The 24,143-nt window shown below is 34.6% G+C and overlaps 1 protein-coding gene across 5 annotated transcripts; it reads right to left on the bottom strand.

Annotated features, from left to right (window-relative positions):
• Positions 1–383: 383 nt before the first annotated feature.
• LOC130801793 (uncharacterized) lies at positions 384–23,294 on the bottom strand. Of its 5 annotated transcripts, XR_009039668.1 has the most exons (10): positions 22,828–23,285; positions 22,428–22,646; positions 19,718–19,888; positions 16,510–16,589; positions 16,020–16,059; positions 15,817–15,924; positions 9,329–9,409; positions 4,270–4,392; positions 2,166–2,311; positions 515–1,813 (listed from the first exon to the last, which is right to left on the bottom strand). XR_009039668.1 is itself a non-coding variant. In XM_057665677.1 (9 exons), the coding sequence occupies exons 2-9, from the start codon at positions 22,632–22,634 to the stop codon at positions 1,736–1,738; spliced, it is 888 nt and encodes a 295-aa protein (XP_057521660.1). In that variant the 5' UTR covers positions 22,635–22,646; positions 22,828–23,283; the 3' UTR covers positions 537–1,735. The 5 variants fall into 5 exon arrangements, 4 of the variants coding, with proteins under 4 accessions (XP_057521663.1, XP_057521662.1, XP_057521661.1 ...); XM_057665677.1 differs by lacking the exon at positions 2,166–2,311 and having other exon boundaries at positions 537–1,813; positions 22,828–23,283; XM_057665680.1 differs by lacking the exons at positions 2,166–2,311; positions 19,718–19,888 and having other exon boundaries at positions 384–1,813; positions 22,828–23,294.
• Between the last annotated feature and the right edge of the window lie 849 nt (positions 23,295–24,143).

A 24,143-nucleotide genomic window follows, 5' to 3' on the forward strand; every position in this document is an offset into this window, starting at 1 on the left:
CTCATATTACCCATTTTAATTTTTTATAAATTGAATTAATTAGTTTATTATTCGGTTTAATTCTTAGACACCAAAAGTCGTTACGCGATAAACTTGTTACGCAACAAAACGCGCGGACAACAAAAATATATTCAAATATTTATTTTACATATTACTTGACCAATTATTTATTAAATAATTATTTTTTAATTTAATCGATATTTTAACGGGTTGTTACATGCTATATCATGGTCCTCTTGGAAACAAATATCCATAACCGACTTCACTATGTTTGCAGAATTTATAGCATTAGCTTCAGCGACAAATGAAGCGAAATGATTAAGCAATCTCATGTTTGTGATATGTTTTGTTTCCAAAGCCTATATCATCGATGGCAATACATACAGATTGTACAACGACTTTGGGTAGAGCTTATAGCCAATTATATAATTTTAAATCTCATCATATACTCTTAGGCACTTCCTAGTGCAAGAACTTATCACAAAAAGGTTCATCACTCTTGATTATGTGAATACTAAGTTCAATTTCACTGATTTTGGTCACTAATATGAATAGGGATTCAATTGAGCAAGCGTCAAAGGGAAAGCCCAATTCACATGCGATTGACATCGTGTCTTGAATTTAATGTGGTGTAATTCTTTTGAATTTTGTAAGCAACAAGTAATTAATGACCAAATTTTCTTTGAAATGTGATGAACGAGGTAGTTGTCCATTAAAAATTCTCAAGGCCTAGAGTAGAATAACTCTTGGTGAAGTATCCATTCACGCGGATATTTTAAACATAAAGAGAACCCACCTATATAAGTTTGAAGTGTGGCCGGTTCAAATAGTCAAGATTAGCATATAGACTATGATAATTTATGAATAGATATGAATACAACCTTTATAATGTGTCACAGTAATAACATTGTGTTATTTGTTTTGTGTGCACTTCATCTTCAAGTGGTCAAATGCATTAATTGATTCAAAATCTGTAGGGATATCATTTTAACTCGATCATTGGTAAAGTATTTTGTACTTGGTGTTAATTCAATCAGTAGGAACATTAGCGTTGATACATGAAACAAGATTATCAAATTAGTATTGGGAAAAGAAAAAGGGGTCCTAATATACTCTAAATGGCGAACGTTTATTGGACGTATAGAAATAAGGATATACATACCATGTACTATATATTTAGTGGAACATATAAGTGTTACAACTTAAGTCTAAAGTGTCATAAATACACTAAAACTAAGTACATAACTCAAATAGCAGAAAAGGGCATTGCTAGACCCTCGCTCGGCTCGGCCGAACAGATTGTATATGGTTAATATGGTTATATTAATCGACATAACCATATTGAATGTGTCTATTTGTGTATGTTTGTATTTTCTGACTGTTATGTCGATTAATGTGGTTATCCAAAATAGAAATCCAGTCCACTTTTCATCAACACTGATTGTAAAAGAAATCCAATACTGTTAGAGTATATAACATATCCAGGGGCCTCAACCATCAGCTTGAGCTTTTGGTTAAGTTGGTTCCTCGACAAATACTAGTGGAGTACATAAATTGAAACCAATATAAAATAGTTCAAATATGAAAAACTTTTCAAATCATTAAAACATTGGAATTGAGAAAAATATAAGAGATGATAGCTCACTCAAAGTATGACTGTAATACAGTTACTTATCTAGTTATGAAGTGTACCTCACAATTGTAAATCATAAGCTGATATACATGAAAAACAGATCTAGGAGGAAGCTTGGCTCCTTTGCTTCTCAAGCCGTGCAAGTTCCTTTTTGAGTCTCTCATTCTTTCTATATTCTTCCTGTAATGACGAAAAGCAAAAGTCCGAAAATTAGAGGCTAAAGCAGAAGAGGTTGTATATCAAATTAATAAAAAAGAGAAAAAATAGGGATTAATTCTGTTGTTATAGCATAGTACAACAACAACAACATGCCTGAGCCTTACAACAAAGGAGTAGTCCAAAAAAAATTAAAAAAACTTAAGATTATTTAGCTAATTCTAATGGTGTCCCTGATAATGTTCATGTCTACATAAAATACTAACTAGTGTACAACCTAATTTCTTTACTTTTGTGGGGGCATAAAAACACCCTATTTCTAGTTCTTTCTGCCAAAAACTACAAGTGTTTAATATTAGCTCCAGTATTCATCAACCTTGAGTTGAGCAGAATTTGACACTGTAGAAACTGTGAGAAGCACCATAGCTCTATGGTTCATGGGAGTGGAAACATAAAATCATTTTGAACATGCCAGGATCTCTAACAATAGGCCTGTTAACTTTCCCTTTGAATGTTGCTTTCCTGTTTATGTATAACATGTCAATTAAAGACATCACTGAATAGAATCTCAGAGCTACTATTTGGTTTTAGGTCATATTTTCCATAAGGAACAGCAAAAAGAAGCATCAGTGAAAATGAAAGTCCGAACTGATTGACATAAAGAATGCAATTACAACCAATTCATCACACAGCTGTTAACATAATTAATGTTGTTGTGGCACAACCAGGCAGAAGAGCCATGACAATATATAAAACTATGCATCAATAACAAATCACAATATAGGAAGTAAAAAGGAGAGAAAACAAATATGAACACTGGTATTATATTAAATATTTATCAAGAAGGCAGACTTTTATTCAGTTATCCAAAAAAAAGAAGACAAATTCATAAAGCCAACAAGATATTTAGTTTCTTATTATTGTTTCTTTGCTATTCATATAACACTAGCAAGAAAATCATGGATTACCTCTTCATAATAATCCAGGAAAAGTCGAGTGTATAAGCCAACCAAAGAAAAGTCAATTTCCTAATTCATTTTGTCCTCTTGAGAGTTAAAAGAACAGTAAAAGAAGATGAAACAAAAAGGCTTATGAATCCAAGACAAATGGAAAAACTACTAGTTCGATACCTATTGGGAGTTGTATGTAATCAGGAATGAGTATACAATAGAATAGACTGTCATATTCTCTGGGCGTACCCTATAAGTTCTTCAAGTCTCATTCCTCCCGGCCCCCACTTACCCATATTCACCCCTTCAACACTTTCCCCCTTCCAGAAATAGAAATTTATGACAGAAAAAGCCAATTTTTGAAAGGTGCTAATTTAACTTAACTAGCAGTCAAGCGTAAGCATTCGGCCATTCTGAAGTTGATTTATCTTCTTTGTGCACTGTACAAATTCACCTGCTTTCTTCTATACCATATTTTATTGACCTAAAATCTATCACACTAAGGGGATATCCAACCTCAAAGCATCAAGTAATTATCATTCGATAAAAGTCATCCAGTATTCAACTAAGGCTCACTACAGAGTTACAATGGAAAAAGCCTCAATTTTCTATTATAATTGACGAGTTTCTGAAGGCCTAATGTGCAATGACTGGAACTGATAGAAGACTATCAGATCCAATCATCCAACACATTCATATCCCAGAAGTTTATGATTGGGGAAAAAAAGAATAAGCAACAACTATTTTTCAAACCTCACACGCAGGACTCATGTAGGAATACCAAAGGCTTAACTGCACACTGGAACTGAATAGCTATTCATAATCCACATTTTAGGGGCGTAGACAAGCTTACAATGGGAAAAGAAATGCATTCCAGCCACAAGACTTTTCTTTTCTTGAGGTTATAGTACCCCAATTGCACAAGTGAACCAGATCAAAACCTGTTGAAAACCGGCTGTTGCAAGGCAATGCCAATCTTATTTTTAAGTACCCCATAGTGTAAAAAGAAGACCACGTTGGCCGAGTTATATAGCTTTTCAAGACTATCAAATCGGCACTAACCAAATTGTAAGGTTGGAAAAAAAAAATATTTACGCCAGTTTCAAGATATCTCATTGAAGCTGATATTTGGTGGTAAGCCAACCACATCACCCCATTACTGAATCACCATGACCATTATTGCAATCTAACCGTAAACCGCATTTTAGCACTATGATACACACAAGTTCTCACACTTTGAGTGCTTACTTCCTCTATGAAGAGAACTAAACACAGAAACCCTATTTGATTATGAATTAATAGTTTTATACATATATACATACTCAATGAGAGGACAACAAAGTACATAAATACATGAGTAAGAAAAACTTACCATAGTAAGCAGACAAAACCTAGCATCAAATGTGCAGGAAAACTACCAAAGGTACTACCTTAATGAGGCTCCTTGAAAGACTACCAACAAGCACATAAATATATGGAAATGGCTTCCTCTAGTAATAAACATTACCGAGTCCAGCATAATCAATTCACCTGAAAATCGTTCAAGAGGACAGCACAATGACGTTGATTCATAATGGCTGCGCTATAACGTTCCCCGAGGGTATCAAAAGTTTTTTGCCCCAATTGTAGTCCGACTTGTACCTTTTCAAGCTTCTGAATGACACATCAAGACAAGTTCACCATAAAATTAGAATTGTATTCAGCTTCTGAGGAAGCAAACATTAACCAAGCTTGGCACAATCAAAAACAAACATGACTTGGTACTATCTAGGTGGTGATTAAGCTTTGACAAGAAATATACTTTGAGAGTTGAGACCCTTTATATTCTAGTAGAATGGTAGTCATTAATTATCTCAGCACTATTAGAAATCAAACATTTCCGTGACAAGTTCTCGATTAGTTTTTATTTTAATTCTTCACGCTAAAAAACCCCAAAAGTGGTTTATTAACCCCTTAACTTTTGTCAATTGTGAAATAATAGACCCCATAACTTTCCCCTGTTGTGAAATAGACCCCAGAACTTCCCCTCATAAGCATATCCCCATCAAGTGTTCGACAACAAAATAGAACCAACATAATAGATTAAATTAAATGTCTTTTAACAAAATCAATAGATTTTTTGGTTTGTTTCAAGGAAAAGAAGTTGAAATATGCAATGCTATTATAAACACAAATGAATATGAACATTGGAAATGTCATAACACAAGTCCTAATAAAATCAATGAAATACTTGACTTAAATGGATTCTTAATGTTACTGTTCTGTAATCGCGGAAACTAAGACCTCCGGCATAAAAATCATAGGGATGGAAAAAAAAGCCAATGTAGCATGTATCCAATTTGTTACAACACCAACATAATTATTGTTACACTATATATGCTATATCTTACAGGTGTTACTACACAAACATTTTAAGCATAATTCCTCCTACTGCTTTCTGAATCAAGAGGCTCCTAGCTAATCTTTTAACTAATTTATGTTCTTCTATAACTTTTGCAGCAATGTGCATGAAGGCATTCCTGATTAATGTTCAGCTCAGGAATTATAGGTTTAGTACACTACACCAGTTATACACCAACACAAGCATCATACATGAGCATATATCTACTTAAAATGGGAAACTGTTTTAGTCTATGTTAATCGGACACTTCATTATGCTTCACGTAACCGTGTCCGATCTTTGATGCTCGAACATTGGTATGGCACTTAGACACTTCATTTTATGCGTAAAATTGAATAATTAAATGTATCCGACATTCTGACACGTACCAGTATCCAACATCAGTACCCGACTTCAAGTTACATAGGTTTTTGTTCACCTATGTAGTAGTGATGATGGTATCCATGCTGAAAAAAGATCATGGTTTGCATATTCCTTATTGCTTCTCCAACCTATACATTCACCCTAATTATAAGCATTTGAATGTCTTTTTGTAAGTTAAGGATTTTATTTTCGAATTTGACTTGGTTTCTCTCATACCATAGACTCTAAGTGACACGGAACATAATTGACTTCCACAGTCTTATTAGCTTCCATTTATACAAAAGCCCCTTCCATCCTAGTACCAAGTTTTTCAAATCCTTATGTATTGTACTCCTTAAACCCTACCATTCAAAGATGCTCATCCACAACGACCATGAGAATTTACAGTTGAGCATTACATGATTATTTGTCTCCACCTCTATGTTACAGAAAGGGCATAAGGCTTGTGAATATTCAATGATTCCTCTTTCATACAACCAAGCCATAAAGTTAACTGAGCTTTTGGTAGAGCTAGGTTCGGGAATATAAAATTTGTGATATGGCTAGGCATTAGCGGGGCTATTCCTTCACAAAACTTTGTAGATAGGCTTTTTGTAGAGAATAAACCATGCTTTGACCATTTCTATCTAATACCATCTTTTTATCCTTTTTTGGCTCCTGTGTTTCAATGTAAGCTTGTAGATTATTAATCTCTTCTTCCTCATGTTCATTGAGCCTTCTTCTCCATATTAGTTGTCAGGACCACACCTCTTGTTGCCAATATCCCATTTGACTGATGCATAGATAAGGAATGAAGTCCAGGGAACAGCACTTTTAGAGACACTAGGGAACACCACTTGTCCAGTCAAAACAAGGTTTTGTCTCCTTTTCCTATTTTGTTTATGATGCCCTCCCAATACTCTTCTTACTACTTCCACCTCTTTGTCTTTCTTCATCATCTGAGACCACATTCTTTCCTTGACTGTGCCCAAAACCTCTTTTGATGCTTTTATTCCTTTTATATTATGTAATGATTTGATAATTCTCTTCCATAGTGAATTTTCATCCTCTGAATATCTCCACCACCATTTGAAGAAGAGTGATTGGTTCTTTGTCATGGAAAGGAGGACATAAGAGCAATAAATAATTAGAGTAACATTATCTGTTAGTTTTTTTATATCGGCTATGTTATGATGAGCTGGCATTCTTTTGTTGTGAGTCTGTTTTTAACTTCAAATATAGGTATATATAGCCCTAGAGGGTTTAGTTTGTTTTCATGCTTGTATTGATAATTGGGTGTATGGCACTTGGGATTATTGAGCCACTCTAAGAGCTCAAGGGAGAGTTCCTCTCTGATAATCAAGCATTCTGTTTTCATTACTTTTCTTGATTGCCATTCCATCTTGCGTGAGACATCTGTACAATTTCTGTCTTCTTGTTCATACCCATGGACAGTAGGCAGCCCTTAGAAACTGAGGATGGAGAGCAGTGGGTAATCGACAAGGGGTATACGACATTCGTCAGAAAAATATTACCCACACTTAGCTCACCTTGCTCTTTTGGTAGTTCAATCTTGGACCAACTCATTGCAGGATGGACTTCTTTTCTTAATTGCTACCAGCCAAAAGAAATTTCTTTGCATAGTAGTGATTTTCTTTGCCACCAACTTTGGCATCTTAAACTTGCTCATATAGTATATTGGCAAGCCGTTGAGCACACTTTAAATGAGTGTAAGTCTTCCTGTCTCCTCTAGACAGGAGTTTTGATTTCCAGGATTGTAGTTTATTCATCACCTTCGTCAGAACAGGCTCTCATGTTTTCAATTTATAAACCTAGATACATGAACGGGCACTTTTAGTGTATGCATCTATGTATATAAGCAATGTTTTCTGCCCACTTAATATCTTTATTTTGCCATGTTATTATGCTAGACTTGGCATCTTAAACTTGCTCATATAGTATATTGGCAAGCCGTTGAGCACACTTTAAATGAGTGTAAGTCTTCCTGTCTCCTCTAGACAGGAGTTTTGATTTCCAGGATTGTAGTTTATTCATCACCTTCGTCAGAACAGGCTCTCATGTTTTCAATTTATAAACCTAGATACATGAACGGGCACTTTTAGTGTATGCATCTATGTATATAAGCAATGTTTTCTGCCCACTTAATATCTTTATTTTGCCATGTTATTATGCTAGACTTATGTTAATTCAGTTTAAGTCCAGACATGACACTGAAAACATCAAATATTCTGAAATAGTTTCTGACCACCTCATTGTTTTTCAGTACAAAATTAGGGTATCGGCAATGATGTAATCTTTGTTTTGTCCTTGCTAACTTCAACTGTTTCTATGTAGCTTTTGCTTTCTGCTTCTAAACAGGCTTACTAGTGCTTCATTAACCAGTATGAAAAGGTAAGGGGATAACGCATCACCCTGCCTGAGCCCTTTTCCATATTAAAAGGTTTAAAAAGTTAACCATTTAGCAGTATTGACAATGATGTTGCATTTATACATCCAATCCACTTCCTACCAAAACCCGTCTTTCTCATTACCTATTCCAGGAAAGATCACTTTGCAGAATCATAAGCTCTCTAGAAATATAATTTCAAGAGAGCACCAGTCACCAACCTTCTTCCATTTCGTCCACTGCACTGATTTAGTAGCAGCTAAAACTCCATCTGGAATTTTCCCATCCATCACAAAAGGCAAATTGTGATTCATCTATGAGTGGGGCAATTACACATCTCAATCTCACTGAAAGTAGCTTGTTGATAGTTTTATATAATGCTCCAACCATGTTTATAAGTCTGTAGTCATCAATTGTAACAGGTTGCTGGATTTTTGGAATGAATGTTACTCATGTAATATTAATTGCCTTTGGGAACCTATCTTTGTTTAAAAACTCAAGGACAAAAGCATAGACTTCCTCTTTTATTTCCTCCCAAACTTCTGTAAAGAATTTAAAGGTGTATCCATCAAAGCCAGGAGCCTTTTCAGTACCACATGCCCACACAACCTGTTTTACTTCTTCAAAATTTAGTCTCTCTCTTCAGGAAACCTTTGTTGATCAGAGTTGATCTTTGAGAGATCATCCAATTCTAACTGACTTTCTGGAGTACTGTTCTATGCAAATCTATTGGAGAAGTGTTCTCTAATTCTTTATTTTAGGTTGGAAATACCTTGGATGGTTTCATCATTTATTTTGATTTTTACAATTTCATTTCTTTTTCTCCTCCACATTGTAATGGCATGGAAGATTTTTGTTATGGTCTTTCTGTTTAAATTACAATGATCTGGCCTTTTTGTCTTCACATTCTTACCTTCCTTATCAACCATGTTGGTAGATGTACCTGTATGGCTCTCAATCTAGCTTGCTCCATGTTGTTGAGATTTCTTGTTTCACTTTCTGTTTGTAACACATGTATTGCAGTCTCCAGTTTGTTTATTTTCTCATCAATACCAGTGAAGTGCTATCTATTCCAGTTCAGTATTGGCTTTTCTAGAGATTTGAGTTTGTCATGAAGGCTTAATGCAGGTAGATTCCTCCACTCACTACACAGTTTCTCAAGTAGATCTACGTTAATCAAGTTGAAGACGTAAAATAAGCATTTATCTTACAATTTTCCAGCAAAAATCATACTAGAGATATTAATAGGTTTTAATTTCACATTAGGAAAAAAATCTGGGCTATATTTCACCAATTAAAAGTTAAGGGATTAATTCACAACTGACAAAAAAACAAGGGATCGATCAACCATATTCACGCTTAAAAGTTGCAAATCAACTTAAGGTAGCATGCATGCTCTAGGTAACATGGCTGAAGACCTGTGTAAGAACTCAAGTTACCTTCCGAATTCCCTTCAAAATAGCTTCCATTGAATCAATAAGTTTTGTACGACCAGCAGGGTCCCCAATTGCATCTACAAACTGTTGTACAAATTGTGTAATCATGGCAAACGACAATCAGCAAATCTGCCAGAGCTAACCATAAAATGTAAGAAGCATAAAGGCCATCTCTTTTTGAGCTCAAGATCCCAAGCATGATTGGAGCCTACCCTACATGATATGATTATCATAAACAAGGGTAATGTTAACTAATAGCCCTAAGATGTTTCTGTAATAGCTCTGTGGCAATGACATAAAAAATCTTCATTATAACAAGAAATTAAACACTTTCTAGCAATCATAACTAAATAAAAAAGTAGCAAAAAGAGCAGGCTACATGCCATGTCAATGTGCAAGAAGGAAACATAACAAATTAACATACATACGGAGCGCTTTCCATGGATGCAACAGACATAATGTAAACATGGATTCAAAAAAAATTGTTATCCAGGTAGTGGCGGACCCAGTGTGGCAAGACTTTAAAATTAATTTTAGCAATTAGACAAATAAAATTAGAAATTCGAGGGGCCATGACATCTCTACTTAAGATATTCAACATTTTATTTTACAATTTTTCTGAAGAAATTCCAGAGAATCTAAAATTTATGACGGGGCCGAGGCAATCCGACGCCCCAATGTACGACTGCCACTACGGAAGAAAAAGAGTCAATTGGTAAGGATAAGGAGTCTCAAAATATTATTCTTCCATTAAAAGAATATCTCAGATTCTCAAACACACAACCACCCGAAAAAAGCTCAATCATATCTTAGTGATACAAGAGAAAGATATCCGACGCAAGTTTAACTCACTGAAATGATAAAACATATCTGCCACACATTGTTAAAATTAGGAAATTCCATGTGTTCACCTTGTGTTTACGACTTTTCCTAGTGGTACAAAAATTATTTTTTTTATCCCATTTGGTGACCCTGAGTTCTATCATATCAAACCTCCATGACCTTACACCGTTAATTCTTCTTCTTATCACCATCTCCATCCTTATTAGTCTTCCTCTTCTCGTTCAGAATAGCATCCAATTATAGCCTTTTGAATTTCATTCAGGGCCAAACTCTCAAACCCTAGTTTGCGTCCTACTCCACAATGACAGGCATGATATGTATTCTGCCCCAAATACAAACCACAATAACAGAATGAAAATGAAAAAATGTATTATTGCAATGTCAAAGTATTACACAAGGATAATCAAACTATCCTTTGCTCCAAGTGTTTCCACCTCTTACTTTTCCCTAGTTATACTTGCTTCCTCATACCCCTCTAACTTTTATATTTATAGGCTTTGGAAGGGAGGCCACAAGAATTATTTAATCTAACAAACTTCTAAAAAAACTACTAATAGCTGACCACCTAAAGACACCCGACATCAACTAAAACTTACTTAAAACAAAAGACCCACACAAGACACTTTACTTCCTGTTATGATGGCACATGTCTCTCCTTCCCCGTCGGCTATATGTATACTTCAAAGCTGGTTACTGCTGCCCATCATTTGTAACATTACCCCCTTCCCACACAATAACCTTGCCCTCAAGGTAGAAAGAGGGAAACTGATTACAGATGTTTTGGTAATCTCCCAAGTTTCTTCACTTATTGGTAACCTGCGCCATGTGATCAAGATTTCATCCACATGCTGTGATTGAGAACCCTTTTTCTTAACCCCTAAAATTGATTTGTGTTCTGCCACTAGCTCCAAATCGTGATCGAGTTGTGTTGGTATCTCTGCCGAAGCCGTAATCGATCATGAACTGTTCAATTGGGAGACGTTAAATACTGGGTGCACGCTACTCGTTGGAGGTAATTTTCAGCTTGTATGCCACTGCTCCAATCTTCTCAACAATTTGAAACGACCCATAGAACCGAGCTTCCAGCTTCTCACACGATCTCCTTGCTATGGTTTGCTGCAGATATGGTTGTAACTGTAAGTATACCCAGTCGCCAACCTCATAGGATATGCCTCTCTTCTTCAGGTCAGCATTGTGTTTCATTCTGTGCTGTGCCCTTAAAAGAGTTAGACATAACTCGTCAAGTACTGTGTCTCTAACCAGGAGCATCTTTCAAGGTGATGGACGACGGTGTGGTCATGGCTGCCTCGAAGGAGACAAGGAGGGGCTCTTCCATATAACACCTGAGATGGAGAGAAATTGGTGGAGGAGTTTGTTGTCATGTTATAGCAATATTCGCCCCAATCAAACCCGTGGTTTCCCATTGATTAAACATCGCAAATAAGCCTCGAAGGCTTGATTCACTATCTCTGATAAACCATCGGTTTTGGGATGATAAGTCGTGCTTCTCAACAACTTGGTGCCCTGTAATCGAAACAACTCCCTCCAAAAAATGATCATAAAGATCTTATCCCTATCGGACACTATAGAATTTGGGAACCCATGCAATTTAAAAGATATTGCAACTACTAATGTATTGAATGACTTGGAGAAGTCCTGCCGATTGTAGGTGAGATGATTTTTGCCTTTGACAGATATTACAATTACGAACATATTGAATGACTTGTTTACGCATCCAAATCCAAAACCGGTTTGCTGCTAATCTGAGATATGTCTTTCGTTCTCTTTTATGACCACTTACGGCTCAATCATAATATTCGTGGAGTAACTTGGGTGTGAAGGCTGATTTTTGGGCCAACACCACCCTGCCCTTGTGTTGTAGGCTGCCATTCACTAATGTAAACCCGGGGTGATCTGAAGGGTCTTGCTGAAGCTCACTGATAAGCTGATACAAGAAGGAATCTTGTTCCACTTCCTATTGCAATCCTCCCCAATCAATTGTGTTAACCGATAAGAGGGACAAGCTTCTTCTGTTTCGAATTCTATCCCTCAAGGTATGCCCACTCATCTATCAAAACATTCGCATTTCTGATACTCCCTTCTTTCTACTATGATCCTTTCTAAAGTGAAATATTTTGATCTATGGAATACCGTCAGTCTAATGGTCGTTCGATAAAACTTGCACTTTAAATCTAAGGGAACACCTCGATCACATAATATTCCAGTAGCTACTCTCAATTCTACACTTAATCTATGGCTCACATCTTGTAGATGTCCCCATTACTTTAAAATATGGACCCAAGTTATTTGAAGCATCCACTTGGAGCAATAATAGTGTCTCACATTATCTTGTTTGTGCTAAAGTAACATTCCATGTACTTTGTCTTGATCCGAGATGATATTAAACCTCGTGAATCCAACTCTTGTCTCCACTATTTTAAATTAGTATTTACCCTCTCTTTGGTCTCATCTACCAAGACAAAGTCCTCAGCAAACAACACGCACCAAGGCACATTTTCTTGTAATGTTATCTAAATTGGGATCGCTGTAAATATAAAGGGGCTCAGGTCGAGCCTTGATAAAAGCCGATGGTGATTGGAAAATTCTCTATTGCCCATCCACATGTCTTAATATTCATTTTTACTTCTTAAAACATATCCACTATATTAATGTATTTCTTAGGAATTCCCTTCGTTCTCATTGTCTACCAAAGTACTCATTCTATCAATCCTTCATGTTCTCATCTTAAACTAGAATGTTCATATACTTATACTTATTCTATATATTTTTTTCTACTTGGTATTGACTTTTTATACTTGGCAAAGTTTTCCTCATTCTTGCATTTTTCTAATGCAAGATAGCATTTTTTTTCTTTTCCTTGAAAACTGTTTTGACCTTCTCATTGCAGCACGTTGTATCCTTCTTTACCACGAAACTACCCACCGAACACTCTTAAAATCTTCTTGGCTATTTGAATGATGCAAGATTTTAACTTTGTCCATGTATCTTCTGCATCTGAAGTCACCTCTCAATATGGTTCTTCAACAACTTCCTCAGCAAAAATTTTATCATTATTGGTCTTGCTTGAAGGCAAACATTCAGGAAAACAAGGTTGGGTAGCTACATTATCTCTAGGATTACTTATAGTTTAGGCAACTACCTCTATCCATCATCATTGTCACAAAGTAGTCAATTTTGATTGCGTTTAGTCTAGTTCTGGCTATCTCTCTTCTTAACTTCGTTTTATGAGGCGCAAGAGTCAAGACGCATCGAGGCGCAAAAGGTTCTTTTTCCACGGCGCGAGGCGCAAGGCGGAGGTGCACGTTTTGTATGCGAGGTGCAACATTTCAATAAAATCTCCACAATCAATCTTAAAACATATTTAATACATAAAACAACATGAACTTCATATGACAATAACATAGAAGTAAGATAAACACTACTTTAGCACAAAATAATAGGATAAGTTGATAAATAGTATCGAGTTAACAAAAGAAATAAAAAGTAATAATGTATTGATGTCAAGACAATTGATTATAATAATGGTAGCACAAAAATAATTAAATGATAGCATAAGCATTAAAAAGGTACATACTTAAATCCGATCACTATAACAAAATGTAATCAAAATAAATTGTCACATCAATTTACATCAAATCAGTATAATAAATTGGGAAGAATTATTAAGCAAGTGATCTTATTATTTATAACAATTAATATACAATGGCTAGAAAAATTAAACAATTAGATCATTAACCCATAAAATCAATTAACAAATAGAAAGGAGAAGAGAAAAAAGTCTTGTTTAAATAGAAAGACAAAATTATAAACGTCCTTGTGGGCATCAACATCGACATTAAGAAAGACAAAATTTAAAGTCCTCTTTAAATAGAAAGAAAAAGGGAAGAGAAAAACGAGAAAAAAAACCCCTTGAAAATTTCATAGAGAAGAAAGGAGAAGAGTAGAGAGAGGAAAGAAGAATGGAGAAGAGAAGAAGAGGAAGAAGATGATCATACCTGGTGGGTGTCTTCAAGACTAGACTCACCAAACGGGACTATTGCAGAGGTAAATTTTAGGCTTTCTTTGTCTTCCAACTTCCAAACCCAAGTAAACAACTTTACTTGAGAGTAATTCAGTCAAAGTAAACAGCTTCTAGTAATAAAACCAGCATGCATGAGGCGAGAAAAGAGCAAGATACGTGAGGCGAGCGAGACAGTGCCAAGGTGCGCGCTTTGGGCCGCCTCTTATCATGCACGGAGGCGTTTTTGACTTCACCTTAGGGAGCCTCGTGTCTCGGGTGTGCTTTTAAAAACAAAGCTTCTTAAACATGTGTTAGCAACCAACAAATCATACGAGTACAAGATCCAAAACAAACTCTCCTTCAGTAGTATTTTATAGCCAAATCCTACATGAACGTTTTCGTAGCCATTGCGACATATCCGTACGTGCCCATTTAAATCACCTACGATATAGAGTTGCTCATTCAATGATTTTTGCACCATATTCTGAAGATCCTCCTAGAATCTCCTTTCAATTGATTCCTTTATCCCCACTTGCGATGCATAGGTACTTATGATGTTCAAAATGTCTTTAAAATATAAAATTTTCACTCTTCATTGTATCATTCTTTTTGCATACTTATACTACATCTTAGATGTTCGTGCATCAATATAAACATAACTCTATTCCGATGTCTATCTCGTCTTGAACATCGCAATTTATATTCCTACATTTCATCTACTATCATTTTGGCCCTATGTCTAACCCATTTTGTCTTGTAGAACTAAAATGTTAATTAATTTCATGATATCCACCGGTTCTAAAAACATACCAATCAAGCTACCAATGTACCAAGATCTCATTCTTAACCTAAGACCATTGGTTTTCCTTGACCTCCTAAGCTCAAACACTATATGTCCTTGCTCATTCGAAACCACACGCAGGCCATATGGTGAGCCGTTTCTAGACGATGTCCTAGTATAAGTAACTAGCCCTTGCTCATTTGACACTACACTCGGGCCTTGTGGCATGTCTGTTCTAGACGACCACCTAGCAACCTTTTCATACTTTTCACTACACCAGGGCCTACTTACTACATCTCATCCTCTTCCATAATCCGAGCTTGGGATCGGCAATAAGTGGCAAGGAGTAAAAAACAAAATTAAATTGGATTCACGGGAAGATAGGGGCTCAACTATCACAAGGGTCCACATTCTTTTTTAAAATCAGTTGTCCAAATATTTCTCACCCTCTCATCTCATCTTATCATTAGATTTGTCAGCATACTCTGGAATAAACCATACCAATGACGCACAAATACAGTTTGCATCCAAAAAGGAACAACATAGAGCCATTAAAAGAAAATTAGCATCCCCCTTGCTTAAACTTGAAAACCCACTTCCCCAAGGTGAAAATTTCTCTAAAACTAAATTTTCACTAATTTATGATACAAAGATAATTTGCACCAAAGAAAATATTTAGTATAGTAATTGTAAGAATAAAAACATTAATGATCAATCAGTCAAGAGGAAAAGGTAAATACATATATTCCATGCAGATAACCATCACATAATACACTCGGATATTCAATTTGTACAGGCAAGATACTTCAAAACTTCAAAAGGTACAGAACTTGATGCATTACTTACTTGTGAATCTACTGAATTTAGTAAAGATGTCTCCTTCAGCATCAAGTCCTTTATCTCAAGAAGAGCATTATAGGTTTCATAATATTTGCGTGTTTGATGAAGTTTATCCTATACTTCAACAAAAGAGCCAAATTATTTTTTTAAAAAAGGTATTTATTTCAAAGAAAGTGCAACAGAAATGTATTGTAATTAAACAAATGAACCTGCATATGAACATTTAATTCTGAAAATCGACGTTCATACCTGCATTCAGTAAAAATGCTCAAAAAAACTCATCATTAAAAAGCGTAGATGGCATTTTTGAAGCCCTCTAGTGCCTTGCAAGCCCATTTTCTATAAAGACCATACAAGTGCATTGATGTAAAAATTATTGAAAGACCAAGATCTTTTTGTAAAAAATGTTTGCATTTCATGTCAATATATCACTTCTTGAAGTATTAGTACAATCAAAGAAACCTCGATTTGAACAAGCTCTAAGTTCTTTCCCTATCGTGACTTAAACCTTATTATCATAAGAATACCCACATTTTGATACATGTTTACATTTACATTGTTTTATCATAGGTATATGCAAAAGACATGGACTTGAATTTATATGGTTGGCTGAGAGAGAAGAACCTCTTCTATAATTTAATTTTGTAGGGATCAGGATCTTTGATAAAAACTTAAGAACCCAGAAAAATGAGAACATACTGGAGAAGTTCAGCTTCGATTGGTAGTTCATCAAGTACCCGCTTCAAGGAGACAAATTCCCTTAATTTACTTGATAGTTCCTGCACAAGATTTGATTAATGTAGATAGAATCATAATGAAGTTATCTTCTACAATAAACCACGCAGAAAAGAAAATAAGGAAGATTTACAAATACATAAATCCATTATAAATAATTACAAACATGACACTCTGGTCCTAGTACATACAAATGTCAAATAACAACATGGTGAAGAAGAAAAGGAATGACTCTTATGCAGTTATATACTAGTAAGGTAAATCCATGAAAGACAGTTATTATGTCACTCTAGTCCTAGTGTATTAAAAGGTCAAATCACAACATGATGAAGGGAAACAGAGAGACAAATATGCAGTCATATTCACATAGGACCGAGAACACTCAATTGGGTTCAAAAGCAAGGTCAAGAGAAAGTTTTTACCATAAACCTTAATTTCAAATGACTAAAGGAACATTATTGAGATGCTTTCGGACATGGTTTTGTCCACGCATCACAGAAGTCCAAATAAGATAATTATGAAACATGGCTTACTGGCATTCGGTAAAGACTAGATTTGAACATATGAATAAGTCCATAATATGATGTTTGCCAACAACGCCCATTTGACACCCACTACATTTGGTACTGATATTTATAGGAGAATTTTATATGTTAGCCTTTGACTTTTGAACATGTTATAAAGTAAGCCAACATAAGCAAAATTTAGAAGGTATTTACTTGTATACAAGTAGAACGTACAATTTATTGTTTGTCCATGTCAAATTTTGATATAGAGGGAGAGAAACTTAACGCCTTTCCCTCCTACCAACAATTACCTTGAGTAAATTTTAGTTTTGGTCATTTTTTGACATGCAGTCTTTAACACCAAGTACAGCTTTAGACTTCAAATCGAATCAATTTAGTTTAGATTGGGTCATTTTGGATTTCAAGCAAAATTCGACTTATCTCGTTTTTTGATACTGTATCAATTGTTTAGGGTCATAACTCATAATGCACAACTCGCATCCCTATTTTCCATTATCCTACATCCTTTACGAATAGCACACTTGTTCAAACAAAAACCAGATAGTCTTGGCATATTATATTCTCATACCTAAATGACACTTGCACTATATTTTCCAAGAATTTCCAAGATTAAAAATAGGCTACAAGATTTTTCAAGTGGAATTCTCAACTCATACAATAAGCTTTCTGATACTCAAGAACTTATTGGATTTCTAAGCAAGTTTAGCTTGTTTGATCAAAACAACTTCAACCCAATAAACATTTTGATTTTTCAATGCTTCAAAAACACACAAAACCACTCAAAATCACTTCACTCATACTTATTAATAATCTAGAGAGAGGTGCAAAGAACTCAATAATACTATTATCAAACTTTACAACCCTAAAAATTGCAATCATAAACAAGCTTCCCCCAAAAAATTTTTTACCTTGATTCAGATTATAAGAATTTCCCTAAAACTAATTATAAAATAACAATGCTAATTAATTTAGGATTGTCACAAAAGAAATCAAACCTCATATGAAAACCTTCTATTGCTACACTATAGAAAATAGGATTCAAATATGTTGGAAAACACTTCTTCCGGTCCTAATTAATTGAACACTTGTACTTTTTACACTATTCACAAATGAACTTTGTCCCAGGTTTTCTCACTAATTTGTTAGAAAGCATATAGTCAAGTGAGATCTTGTTAGATTCGTCTAAAACTATAGTTTTCAAATATCAAATTTTACAATTTTTAGATTTACGTAATTAGAGTAATTAATGATTGAAGTTTTGCATAGAGTTGTGTAGGTGGCAACTATGCCTCTAAACTTCTAATAAGCTTATTAGCATCAACCTAAAAACCTAAATTCCTGAAATAGGCTTTTCAAATATATTAGCCTATATCTAAGTCTCAATTAAGTGATAAAACAACAAAATAAAAAGCTTAAAAAAGCTTCGCGTACTATTCTAATTTTTGAACCTGAAAAATCAAATGTGAGGGATGTAGGGTGTTTATTTCACAAAATATTTTGGCCTAAAGATGGCAAAAGTTATCCATAAAGCTAGCACCATGATCCGCCATAGCACTAGCATGGAGTGTTGTAGGCCAAAATGGAAAACAATGGAAAACAATGAGAAGAAGAGAGGTGAATAATTTGCAAGTTTGGCTTAGCAACTATGGAAAGTTAGGAATGAGCTTATTTTAGAGAAAATAAATATCCCTCCTGAAGTGGCTTGGAAAAGAGCAATGGATTGGCTCATTAAAGTGCAAAACACTGAACGCCCTATCGATTTTCGTGTTGAACTGTTCATACCAACATATCTACACGACATGGGACTTTGCCTAGGACAAATGCAAATTGAAGGCGGAAAAAAAAGGAATAAAATTACATGACTAGAAAAATCTGAAAGGTTGAAGAAAGTAAAATTGAAGACTTGTTATAAGAATTCCATCATTGAATACTTGCTAACTTTGTTGAAGAAAGGAAAAGTAGGCAATAGAAGATCAAAGGAAAAGAGGTGTTAAAAAAGAACCATGCGGCTATCCTAACCAAATGTCTCTATTTGCAATGCTTTAGGTTAACATAACCCTAAATCAAATGACAACATTATCCTTATTTTACATTTTCATCATACGTTGTCATATGTCTTCTTTGTTCCTAGGAATTAATTTTCCTTTCTTGACTTTTCAACTTAGCATAACGTGTTTTTATTATGCCCACAATTATTTACTTATATTTTACATTTCAACTTCATGTTATTTTATAGAAGAATTATTTGGAAAGAAAATTTTTGTATCTTTTTTATTTACTTAATTCATAATAATTAAGTTACATTCTCACTAGCCCTTTCGAAAAAAAGCTACATTCTTACTAGCATATTACTTATATTAGTTAATATTAGTTAATTAAAATCACTTTCATTTCCTATGTTTGCAAAACTTTAACTTTACGTTTCTTGTTTTCGTTTCTCTTATAAAACATTATTTTGTTTTGTGCAACATTAAATTGGCAAGAAGAGCGAGTATCAAAAGCCATGATAAATAATATAATTAGCCGACCTTTCTACTCTAAAAGAAAAAAAGAAAAAAAAGGTGGATCTTAGTCAACATCAACCTACATTACTAGTCTACAATTCAAATCCAAGGTTATCAACTATCATGGTTGTTCAATCTTACCTTTTTCAAAAGTTTCAAATTCTCTGTCGATTCAAATAGAGAAGAATCCAAATAATCTTTAAGATACTTTTCACCCTTGCCACTTATCAAATCTTCCAATTTAGTGATCTCAGCTTCCAAGCTCAAACCTTTTACATGGCATTTAGATTTGGTTCCTTGCCTCTCCAAAGCCTAATGAAACAAGATATAAAACCACTGATTTTTAAAAAGGATTTTGCTGAAAAATAAAGAAAATTTATGAAAATAACCAAAATAGTATTTAGAGTTGAACAATGATGTCAAAAAAAGAAGCCTCAATGGTCAAAAACTGCCAAAACGTTTCACAATGACATCTCTTGTCCCCTTTGAAAGAAGAGGGGATTGAGCTCCCATAGTAACAAAAAAGGGTCGTCCTGATATAATATAGGTGCCTTGAGTCGCTATGATAAAATAAGGTCATCCATATATATTTATTAAAATTTAAGAAAAATATATGTAATGGATATATGTACATGATGCATATGAGAAAACACCATTTTTGGAAAAACAATCTTTGAACTTAAAAAATGCTATAATGCATGACCTAAACATTTTAATCTAGTGGGCCAATGTAATTATTGATAAATTGAAGACATAATATACATAAGTTGTAACAACTCAATATAGTTACCACAAAAGAAATTTGGGGAATGTTAAATATCCAACGATGATATGACTTAAAGTAATATACATCCAACATTTTTCAAAGATGATTTACGTAATAATAAGTAGTTTTTATTCACTAAACACATTACTATTAGATAAGAAATAAAATGTTCAAAATTAGGAGCATTATTGCTCGCTTTTAAGAGAAAATTACACAAAGGTAAAAAGTACGTGGAAGGATTCGAACTTTAGTCATAAAATTGAAAAAAAACATGCGCCTAATACTATACTAAACTTTCAATTATTGTATTTTCTACTAAATATTATACATGTATATCCTTTTTAAAAGTTAAGACCCCATAAATTTAGAGGCCTGGAGCGGCCCCTCATAGTGCTCTTTTTAAGGAGTTGCGTGATAACAGTCAAAGAACAAAAGATATTAAGCTAGAAACTAAATCATTAAACATCCAAGAATAAAAAACTAAGTGTAAAGTACTCCTTAATTATTTCTTTAGAGACCGCACTTATGTGAAGATGGAAGCCTTTCTCTCATTTTGCAACCAGAGAATGTAAAATATGAAAATAATATGTTCCACGTCAACCAAATTGAAAAACTTTGGTGACGTACTTTAGTGACAACCATATGTCACGTCACTTAATCATAAGTAGGGATGGTCAAGGGTTGGCTCAAGAAGGATCCAACTAGACCTAGTCCTAAATCCATAGGTCTAAAAATTTTGCACCTTAGACCCAAGGAGTCTAAAGGGTCAAACCGTTTAGGTATAAAAAAATGTTGAAGACAAATATCGTGACTTGAGTGCACAATCAAGTCTATGTATTATGAGTGTGCATAAAAATGGAATTCTATGGATGGATTAATGGGTGAGTTAAGTGTATGTCTTAATGTGTGTGTTTATGAATAGGTTTAAGCATGGATTAATTCTTGAAGTTATGGTGGAATTAAGGTGTGACTTAAACATATGAATTATGATGATAATAATGCATGGTGAATGTGAGTTAATGAGTTCAATAGGCAAAGAAAAGATTATGCACGAGGTGCCTTGAACAAGCCAGTCAGAGGAAAACATCGCCTTGAACGAGCACTAAGATCAGAAGCCTACAGAATGTGAAAGAACAGAGTGCTCGAACGAGCAGGTATAGTGCTCAAATGAGCACCGAACAGGTTTAAGTCAGTAGCTTTTGTTTCGAAGCTGCTAGAACAAGCACATATAAGGCTTGAACGAGCAACCTCTCTAGACCAATCCTAGGATGTTGCTTCATTTGCTCAGAGTCCTTGAAGCTATTTAATTATTATTATTATTATTATTATTATTATTAATTCCTAGGTTTAAGCATGTTTGACTCATTCATGTAATCACCCGTATAAATAGAGAGCTCATATGCTCATCAAACACATCAAACACAAACCCCTAAGCCTAAACACATAGCCTTTGAATCTATCACTCAATTGTAATACTTCTTTTGTAAGAGTTGTTGTACTCCATTGAAATAGTATATCACACCTCGAAGGACGTAGCCATTAAATCATTGTGTCATATTGCATTGATTATGTTCTTTCAAACATTGTTAATTCATTGAAATCGTTATAGTTCATCAAGGTACTTCAAACCTTTTTGATCTTGGTGATATTAGAGGCTGAGAATTGTACTTAAACTCTAATCTAGCTCTCATTTTCAAATTGGATCTAAATTGGTCTTGAATTTATTGGTCCGTACTATGGTTTTTACAAACCACATCTAAAACGGGTCTATAGATTAGATCTACATCTATATGAGCCCAAATGGATCTAAAATGAGTTCTAGACACGGTACGGGCTGAGTTTGGTGAGTCTCTTGGCTTAGGGCATGTCTGGGTTAGATTTGGTCTATATTTCCACTTTATGATGAAAACGCGTTCATAAGTTCAGCCTGATGTTACAATGACAGGGTCTGTCATAAGTTCAAGGGAAAGAGGAAAGCAAATCAGCTGGTATCGGGACAGGTGTAATGCTCTGGGATTGTTTCAGCAAAACAAGGCGGTCATGCAAGCGAGTAATAAGGGAAATCAGTTGTTCAAAGTAACCCACCTCCACACTCTTTTCAGCCTGCTCAGCATTCTCCTTCAACTTTTGAAGAGCCACAGCTTCAATGAGAATCTCCTGATTCGACTTTAATCCCAGACGATCAGAAATTTTCACAAGCCGTTCCGGGTCAGGCCCCTGGTCGCCTGCTTGATCTTTCATAGCATCATCAATGATTTTAGTAGTAGTATCACATCCTATGTTTGTAACCATTTGAATGTAGAGCTATGCAACAAAGATTGGGTCAGAGTATACTAGAGATTGAATCACAAAATTCACCAATAGGCTACAGAGTAGAGAATACAGCAATTTAGACCAATTTGATTTTGAGATGCGAAGTGACAATCAAATAATAATAGATGCTTTCTCAAAAGAGACAAACAGTCGGCAAGAGAATCAGAGGCACCTCAAGAGATGACGAGCTGAATTCCACAGACAGGGACTGATGTGAATCTTTCAGCAGCCAGAAGAACTTCAAAACACAATTCTGGATCTTAGCTGTCAACGACTCAGCTTGGAGTACCACGATTACCCTCCAATCACCCCTCCCCCAACCCTTTTCCCTTAGACAGAAATTATGAAAATATGCAACAATATAACATAAAAATTATAGACAAACAGTGAGGTCATTGGTGTATGAGATCAATCACCATTTTCACAATTCTTCAGCTCAAATAAGTCAGTTTATTGAAATTCTCTGCAATTCCAAACAAAATATGGAGGGGCAGTATGGTTGAAAGGTAAGTAAAGCAAAATAAACAACCAAAAGAAAAGAACGGAAGGCAAATAGAAATCCCAAATTCCTTAACATTTTTGGTTATGTAGGGCAACTAAAACAACTTTTATCTTCAACTTTTGCTACACTCGAGTCAATCTTAAAAACCCAAAAAATGAGAACAAAAAGTTATTATTTTCGCTAACTTCACATGTTTAGAGTTTTATATTTTAATTTTATGATTTTTAATATTGACTATAATGTAGTTTTAGGCTTTAATTTTAAATATTTTATTTATATTTTGTTTATTTTGTAGATACTATGAAAAATAGAAAAATATTAAATGAATTAGATTTAGCTTATACATATTATTTAACTTATTTAATTAAATGCATTATACTGATTTTTTTAAGTTAAAGTTTTAACTTAAACCTAACTCATTTAATAAATAAATCAAATTGAACCACCAATTTGATTAATTGAGGTAAAAAAACTCAACTTAAATTCATTTTTTTTTTAAGTTAGGCTTAAAATGAGTTAACAAGTCTCATAAACTATTTTCTCCTATTTCTATAGTAGACCCTTGTTGTACTCGCCCATGCAACAACGTTCAAATGTGACTCGACCCGAAAATTCGAACCGAGATTGAAAGTTAACCGATTCGAAAATATGTTTCTTTTTTAGGTTTATTGAGCCGACATTATTTGAACCGAAGTTGCGCCCGATCCGATTTATGACCAAAATTCTTAAAATCGAACCCCAACTGCAACCGATTTTTATAATCGACGTATAATAGTCAATCGAGATTACCCGAACCTAATAGTGATCGACCTGAGTCATACCCGACCCGAATCATGCTCAAAATCGAACCTGATCCGACTAAAACCGACTTAACCCGAACAAATTTTTAATGGAAATGTTGTAAACCTGAACCAATTTTAATATAGAGGTATGATCGACTCAAATTCAATCATCTTATTAGTTAATCTAACAAAGTAAATAGAAAT

Source organism: Amaranthus tricolor, chromosome 15, assembly GCF_026212465.1.
Source record: "Amaranthus tricolor cultivar Red isolate AtriRed21 chromosome 15, ASM2621246v1, whole genome shotgun sequence".
NCBI lineage: Eukaryota > Viridiplantae > Streptophyta > Magnoliopsida > Caryophyllales > Amaranthaceae > Amaranthus > Amaranthus tricolor.